An 8,652-nucleotide genomic window follows, 5' to 3' on the forward strand; every position below is an offset into this window, starting at 1 on the left:
TCAAGATGAGAGTTCAGTGATGGAGTTAAACTCAAAGCTGCTCCTCACATAAATAATGTTCAATTATTATTATTAAATAATAATAATAATAATAATTATTATTATTATTATTATTATTATTGTTGTTGTTGTTGTTGTTGTTGTTGTTGTTGTTGTTGTTGTTATTATTAAATTATTATTTTATAGATGAATGTTTCTGTTCAGTCCCTGAGACGACTTCTGTTGTGACTTGGAGCTTTAGAAATAAACTGAATTGAATTGATAAATAATGATAATAATAATAATGCATCCCATTTAAAGGGCACTTTACATTTGTAAATGTCAAAGTGCTACATTTAAAGAGTCATACAAACAAAATAATAATAACTTATATTATTGTTGTCCGTTGTAGTAGATTGAGGTACTTTGCTGCCTGTTCTCAAAATATTTTAGATATAAATTTTTTAAATATTCTCCAGGAATATTCTACACTCTCAGCAGGGTCCTGGAGGGTGCGTGGGAGTTTGCCCAACCAGTCTACATGTGCTTTGTGGACTTGGAGAAGGCGTTCGACCGCGTCCCTCGGGGGGCCCTGTGGGGGGTACTCTGGGAGTATGGGGTACCGGGCCCTTTGATACGGGCTGTTAGGTCCCTGTATGACCGGTGTCAGGGCCTGGTCCGCATCGCCGGCAGTAAGTCGGGCTTGTTCCCGGTGAGAGTTGGACTCCGCCAAGGTTGCCCTTTGTCACCGATTCTGTTCATAACTTTTATGGACAGAATTTCTAGGCGCAGCCAAGGTGTTGAGGGGATCCGTTTTGGGGGCCTTAGGATTGCTTCTCTGCTTTTTGCAGATGATGTGGTCTTATTGGGTTCATCAGATCGTAATCTACAGCTTTTGCTGGAGCGGTTCGCAGCCGAATGCGACGCAGCCGGGATGAAGATCAGTTCCTCCAAATCCGAGGCCATGGTCTTGAGCCGGAAAAGAGTAGAGTGCCCTCTCCGGGTCAGGGAGGAGGTCCTGCTCCAAGTGGAGGAGTTCAAGTATCTTGGGGTCTTGTTCACGAATGAGGGAAAAATGGAGCGAGAGATCGATAGGCGGATAGGTGCAGCGTCTGCAGTGAAACGGGTGCTGTACAGGTCTGTCGTGGTGAAGAGAGAGCTGAGTCAAAAGGCGAAGCTCTCAATTTACCGATCGATCTACGTTCCCACCCTCATCTATGGTCACGAGCTTTGGGTTGTGACCGAAAGAATGAGATCTCGGATACAAGCGGCCGAAATGAGTTTTCTCCGCAGGGTGTCTGGGCTCTCCCTTAGAGACAGGGTGAGAAGCTCGATCATCCGGGAGGGACTCAGAGTAGAGCCGCTGCTTCTCCACGTCGAGAGGAGCCAGTTGAGGTGGCTTGGGCATCTGTTTAGGATGCCTTCTGGACGCCTCCCTGGTGAGGTGTTCCAGACACGTCCCACCGGAAGGAGGCCCAGAGGAAGACCCAGGACACGCTGGAGGGACTATGTTTCTCGGCTGACCTGGGAACGCCTCGGGATTCCCCCAGAGGAGCTGGACCAAGTGGCTGGGGAGAGGGAAGTCTGGGCCTCCCTACTTAGGCTGCTACCCCCGCGACCCGACCCCGGATAAGCGGAAGAAAATGGATGGATGGATGGATGGATTCTCCAGGAAAGTGGAATCGGTGCGTCCCCAGTGCCACCATCAGGGCGTAAAGGAAATCCCAGCGTTTCCTTGGTTTTCACCACGACAGAAACCTGAAAGTTGAAATCTGGCTTCCTCTCCAACTGTTTCCTAGTTTAAGCCCCGCCCCCTTCATGTAAACAACCAGGTGAAGTTAAAAACCACATCTCAGATCATATTTTATTTTTCTCGAGTCCCTTAGTTCTGACCTTGCTGATGTCTGTTCTAGTGTTTTAATGTTTACATGCTGTTTCCTGCTTTAAAGAAGGTTGTGTGTGGGGAAAGTAGGCGGGGCTTAAAGGCCCACATCCTGAGTACACAGACTCTGGTTCCAAAAGTCCAACCTGGCTGCTCTTATAAAATGGTTCCTGTTGGATTCATCAGCAAGAGAAGGCGGAACACCTGGTCTACAGTTCTGGTTCTCAGTGATCTGATTCGCTAGAACGTCTAACAGAACCTTTCAGAGTCGGTCCAGATGAACGATGTTGAGCAGAACGGTGGTGTGTGGGTGGGGCCTTCCCTCACCTGAAGGAGTCACTTCCTGCGTTGTGCTCGTTGTTGTGAGTGTAGCACACTTGGTGAGCGGCCACGTCCAGCTGGGTGAAGCTAGTCAGCGGGACCCCCGGCTGCTGGACGGCATGCACGAGGCCGTGCTGAGGCGGTACCGACACTGTGAAGACCAGCTCCTCCGGCCGACCCGCCAGGTCTGATGCCAGCAGGATGTCAGTGTTGAGGACGACCCGCTGCCCCTCCCTCAGGTGTACTGCCTTGCTCTGCAGCACAATGTCACCTGGAGGCAGACGAAGGAATCTGTGAGGGTTCTGAACAGATTCTGTACCCGTCTGACGCAAACAACCGGATCATGACAGACTGACCCGCTCGCTGTTCGACCACCGGGCCAAAAACTTTTTGACACCTTTACCCGTGTGGAGAACCAGCCCCAGAACAGGAGAAAACCAGGTCCTGGACCAAACTGATCCTTTAAAAGACTCAACTCTTAAACAAAAACCACAACATCTGTTTATAAACCAGGTCCTAACCCTGGACCAGCAGGCCTTAGATCCTGGACCTAGGAGGTTCTGAAGTTCTACCTGCAGCTGAACGAGCGACTCAGAGGACCAAAGTTCTAAAAGAGGAAATGTTTGGGTTTGGACCAGGACCCAGCGGGACAGAACCAGCCTCTGCAGCTGCTGCAGCTCCTCGCTGTGAATTATTCACCATCTGAGGGGTCGCACCTCTGCTCCTCCAGGATCATCGGGCCCCGAGCCAGAAGGGCCGGGCCCACAGCTCCGTGTTCACCCGACTGGTAAAAGTGTTGGGGGTGAATAATGTATGACCCCCACCCGGCTGGAGGAGCAAGACTCTGCAGGTCTGTGAGGACCTCTAGATGTTGTCATGCTAAAACTGCTACATTTGGATCTCATAGTCCTGGATCTGGGTCTGCAGGTCTGGGTCTGCAGGTCTCTGGGAGCAGCTGATTGTGGATGAAGCAGGTTCTGGTTCTGACCTTTGTGCACCGTGTGGACAGAGATGAAGAAGATCTGAGCCGGAGACTCGTTGTCCATATCGCTGAGGACAAAGCGTAAGCTGTCGTGACCTTTGACCCCGGCAGTGTGTTTGTACCAGAGCCGGTTGAGGTCCACATCATCCTGAGTGAAGTTCTGACCGGCTGAGAGTTGGATCCAACCCGACTCCGTCTGCAGAAACAGATCACGAGTTAAACCTAAAAATAATGTGAATCTTTTAAACGTTTCATCGTCTCTTCAGAGCTGCTTGAAGAGACGATGAAACGTTTAAAGTTCTGATGATTGAAAACAAAACGGGTCGGATTTGGGTCAGTGTTCACGACACACTAAACCTGGACCTTCTGAAGGTTCTGGTGTAGTCTCAGTCTCCTACACCAGAACCACGGAGCGAACGGTTCAGTCACCTTCAGCTGCAGCCCTCCAAACCTTGGTGCAGCCTTCAGGACGTAGTACACCTGATCTGGGGGCGTGTCCAGGTCTTCAGCTTCCAGAACCAGGCTGGAGATCACTCTGTGCTCACCGGACTTCACGTCCAGCCCCGTGTTCCTAAAACACAAGCAAAGAAGAAACTGTTGCCACCAACTCCAAACCCAAGAACATCTGCTGAAGGCTTCTGAGGAGAACTTTAGCACAAGGACCAAAACGTGATGGGTCAGAGGTCAGACACCAGCCAGAGGTCCAAAGAGGCCTGAGCTGTGATTGGTCACATTCTTTCAGCTGGAGAACTTCCTGCCTTCAGAAAAACAACTTCCTGCCTGCGCATGAAGAACATAACGGGTTCCTCTCAGCAGTCGATGAAGTAAAGTTTGATGTTTAAACAGCAGAAGCAGGAAGTTGTGTGTGAGCAGGTTCTTCCTGTGGGACCGTGCAGATCTGGGTTGGTGCTGCTGGTGTTTTATTTTGGGGGTGGGGGTGAACATCAGGAACCGTCTGGCTGTTTGCTTCTTCGCTTGGAAATAAAATCCACGCAGGAGAGAAGCTGCCACGTTCATCCTGCAGGAACCGCACGGACGAGGAGGACAGCAGCTGCTGCCAAGTCTGTGTGTTCTTCTGCCTCGGTGGTCTTTACAGCACCGGGCCCCCCAAAGGCCTCAGCCCTCAGCTGATCTGGGGACAACCAAGAAGGTTTAATCCAAATATAATTTTGCTGCATCTTTAAATATGTAACGTGTTTTTAATCATAAAGAGAGAGGCTTCCCACCTTGACCTCTGACCTCACAGTGACCCATATTTCTACAGACGTCTCATTAGTGAGATTAAGGAGCTTTAAACAGCAGCTCACTGTGCGTGTGCGTGTGTGTGTGTGTGTGCGTGTGCGCGCGTGCGCGCGCGTGTGTGTGTGTGTACTTGAGCAGTTGTGGTTTGTTGTCGTTGACCGGCAGCACGGTGACCCGAGCCGTCCCCTCCACCGTGTGGACACCATCTGTCAGCCGCAGCAGCACGGTGTCCTCCAGGGTTTCCGTGTCATCGTGCACATACATGATCTTCATGCCTGCAGAGGGGGAGGCGTGTGTGTGTGTGTGTGTGTGGGGGGGGGGGTGTAAGAAGCATCAAAAAGAGAAAATAAGCTGCAATGTCAAAAACCTTTGGATCTGCTGTGAGTTTGTAAAGTAGGCGGTTGTTCCTGTGGAACCGTGCACGGACTGTGTGTACCCACATTTTACTGAGTGCAGCCATATTTTTAGTCACATGACCCGTATTTATTGTGTGGAACATGGTTCTCCCACGTTAACCATGTAGAACATCACCAGTTTGCACCTAGAACTACCAGAACTGCTTCATTGTGTTTCAAACCTCCTAGATGTTTCTGGAAACAGAAATAGTTTTTAAAAGCGGCAGGCGCTTCAATCTCTGGTCCTAGATTCTGTCTCATCCTGTCCTACAGCCTGAAGGACCAGGAGGTGATGTGGACTCAGTCTCACCTTGTTTTAGTTCCTGCAAGGTGAAGGAGGTGATGTGGAGGTTCCTCTGGAGTTGCTCGGTCCCCGTCTTCTTGTATCGGCTCAGTTCGGCTCCATGAATGCCGTTAATGAGTCTGCCGTGGGCCGGGGGCTTTTCAACTGTGAAGGTGAGGAGGTCCGAGGGGACATCCAGATCTGAGCCGTCCAGTATGGATGGAGTCAGTTCCGTCATCCCGCCTTCAGTTACCTGCAAGAGATCACCAGGAGTCACTCATCTACCTCAGGAGTTTCATATCAAATATAAGTGTTTACTGGTTGCATAGAACTTGCTGTCTGCTTGGTTACCATGGTTATGGGTCTAAAGTGACCGTTTTACATCTTTAATATGAATAGGGCTAAGACTGGGTCAATAATCTGGAGGTTGAGCCAGGACTCTGAAAGACGGGTTCAGAGACTCTGGGGGTTGGGTCAGAAATCTAGGGATGTGTCAGGACTCTGCAGATGGGTTCAGGACTCTAGAGATCAGGTCTCTGGACTCTGGGGTAGGGACAGGACTTTTTAGGTGGAGTGAAGCCTCTGCGTGAGGTGTCAGGACTTTGAGGGTTGGACTCAGGGACTCTGGGGGTGGTGTAAGGATTCTGAGGGTGGGGTGGCACTCAGGATTTTAGGCAGTGGGACATGGGGTGTGGGATCAGGACTCTTGAGGTCGGGTCTTGGGAATCTGGGGGTGGGGTCAGGACTCGAGGTGGTATCAGAACTTACGCTAAAGTTGGCGATCCACAGTGTAGGAGTCTCATCATTGGTTGGTGTGATGATGATGTAGAAATGAATGGGGGCGGAGCTGTGCAGCCCATCACTCACACTGATGGACAGCTGATCTACAGTTGGCTCCGCCCCTTTGCACTCTGATTGGACGTAGTTGATGAAGCCTGAAGTCAGGTGGACGAGGCTGAAGGATTCTGGGGGAAAAAAAAACCTCTGAGGTCAGGTGATCATTAACAAACATCTTTGTATCTCTGTGAGAAACCAGAACCAGGTGGTCCAAAACAGACACAACACAGATAAATAACACCGACCGACCCGAACTCCAGCGTTGCTCTTCTCAGAACCTGGCGTTGGCAGTGTGTTCTCCAGGAAGCCATGTAGGGGAGGAGTCTCCAGCTGAAAGGTCAGGTCCTCAGTGGGGCTGTCTGGGTCTGAAGCTCCTAAAACCGCCCCACACAAACAGACGGAGGCTCCTTCATTTACCACCAACATGGACTCACCTGGACACACCAAGAACACAGAGTCCAGGTGAACAAAGGTGACCTTCAGGATGAACAGAGGCTAAAGAACTGTCTGTCACTAGCTCTCCTTCTGCTGGACTGGTTCAGTTGATCCACTAAGACCAGGGCAGTTCTGATTATTAATGATAATTAATCAGATTGATCAGATGTCCCGGAAGGTAAACACCAGTGTCCTTGTCCACAGTGAAGACAGTTTTTCTGTTCTCACCATGGACTAACCCTAACCTCACCTATGGCCAAGAACTGACGGTACTGACCAAAACACAATAGTGGATACAGGCGGTTTAAAGAAATTTTCTCTGCAGGGCAGCTGGACTCTCCCTTAGAGATATGGTGAGAAATTCAGTTCTCCAGGAGAGAGCCAGAGTAGAGCTAATGGTCCTGCACATCGAGACTAGCCAGTTGAGGTGGTTCAGACATCTGGAAAGGATGCTCCCAGGACACCTCCCTAGTGAGGGTTTCCAGACTGGTCAGATTGGGAGGGGACTCCTGGGAAGATCCAGGACATGCTGGAGAGACTATGTCTCTTGGCTGGCTTGGGAACGCCTTGGAGTTCTCCCAGAAGAACTGGAAAAGGTGGCTGTGGAAAGAGATATCTGGACCTCCCTGATCAAGTTGCTGCCCCAAGACCAGAGTTCAGAACAAGACGAAGATGAATAGATGGAAATATCAGAGTTCTATCAGAAACTTGTTGATGGAGAAAAACAGCCAAAGGTCTAATGTACACTTGCTGATGAAAATTTAACTAAATATTATCAAAGCAGTGTATATTTGAGCTTGTATGAATAAAAAGATATAAAAAATCCCAAACTGAGAGTTAATGAAGGATACTTCTGGATCTGGCAGATAAAACACAATCATTGTGCAGTAGAACCCAACATGAGGCTGGACTAATGCTCTTAAACTGCATCTTCATTCACTGATAATTAATTAGACTAAGACACAGACACCCCAGCCCCCCGGCTGCCAAACCCTGAGCGGCTCGAAGGTGTTCAATGAATGCCGGGATGTGCTGCAAGATTAGGAGGCCGTCATCCCCACACTGGTTACCGTCACTAATCCAGTCAGCGAGGAGGCCACTACACAGTGGTTATTGTGAAGAAGAAATGCTCTTCCTTCCTCTTTTGTTTCGTAAAGATGGGCATTGTTTGCTGTCCACCCACTGCTGGACCCCCCACCCCCCAACCACACACACACACACACACACAGCAGAGATTATCAGACACCAGCAGACAAAAGGCAGATTTCACATAAACACATCAGCTGACTGACATGAAGATAAAACAGGAAGGAACAAAAAGCACTGCAGTCAGAGTAAAAACAGTTACAATTAACAGGAAGTATTTCAGAGCAAGTAAAATTCAATTCAGATCAGTTTATTTGCCAAGTCACAACAGAAGTCAGCTCAGGGCACTGAACAGAAACCCAAGAAACTGAACTCAGTGCCTTCCAAGTTCCTCTGTTCTGAAATTCCAGGGAGATGGCTGTCTGATGTCTGCCAGGGATCCTGATGGGACCCTGTAGGCGCTGCCAGGGTTTAGTCCATCACAGCGTAGTGTGGTACCAATGATGACCTTAGTTAATGTGGTCCCACTTGCCTTCAGCTCATTTATGAGCTACTGTGTAACTGTGTAATTGTGAGCTGATCCCTCACCTTTCTTATCATCATCCTCACCCCATGAGAAAGCTCTCCCATGGAACTCTAGACCTAGGGCGACTGTAGGTCATTTCAAAATAATGGTTGCAACCTTCTCACTAAGCTTCATGCTAATTATCTGCAGTCCATAAAGTCTTGGTCATATCTATGCTCTTGTGCCTGAAGTTCTCTGACAGCTCTTTGGTCTGACCAATGATGGTTGAGAGGTTAGGGCAGAAGAAACTGATTCTGTTGACAGGTGGGTTTTATACACATAACCATCTAAGATCCAGAGAGTATGAGATTGGTTGATTGGTTGTCAGTTTGTCGATTAGTCAGTTAGTTGGTTGATTGATTGGTTGGTCCGTCAGTCTTTTGGTTGGTCAGCCAGTTGATTGATCAGTCAGTTGGTTGGTATATTGGTCGTTTGTTTGGTTGGTGGTTTGGTATGTTGGTCATTTGATTGGTATGTGGGTCAGTTGCTTGGTCAATTGAATGGTTAGTCAGTTGGTTGGTTGATTGATCAGTTGGTTGGTTGGATAGTTGGTCAGTTGGTTGGTTGGTCAGTCAGTTTGTTAGTATGTTGGTCAGTTGGTTGGTTAGTTGGTCGGTCATTTGTTGGTATGTTGGTCAGTTGGTT

The 8,652-nt window shown here is 49.0% G+C and overlaps 1 protein-coding gene across 1 annotated transcript in view; it reads right to left on the bottom strand.

Annotated features, from left to right (window-relative positions):
* frem1b (Fras1 related extracellular matrix 1b) overlaps nt 1-8,652 on the bottom strand; it is a 40,965-nt gene that overhangs the window by 13,749 nt on the left and 18,564 nt on the right. Inside the window, exons 17-23 of the mRNA XM_037674429.1 lie at nt 6,167-6,355; nt 5,853-6,049; nt 5,112-5,337; nt 4,537-4,681; nt 3,594-3,735; nt 3,171-3,360; nt 2,189-2,453 (exon numbers count right to left, since the gene is read on the bottom strand). Of these exons, the coding sequence (XP_037530357.1) occupies nt 2,189-2,453; nt 3,171-3,360; nt 3,594-3,735; nt 4,537-4,681; nt 5,112-5,337; nt 5,853-6,049; nt 6,167-6,355 (1,354 nt within the window). The remainder of the gene's footprint in view (nt 1-2,188; nt 2,454-3,170; nt 3,361-3,593; nt 3,736-4,536; nt 4,682-5,111; nt 5,338-5,852; nt 6,050-6,166; nt 6,356-8,652) is intronic.

Source organism: Nematolebias whitei, chromosome 3 (genome assembly GCF_014905685.2).
Source record: "Nematolebias whitei isolate Nwh7 chromosome 3, NemWhi1, whole genome shotgun sequence".
NCBI classification, from domain to species: Eukaryota; Metazoa; Chordata; class Actinopteri; order Cyprinodontiformes; family Rivulidae; genus Nematolebias; species Nematolebias whitei.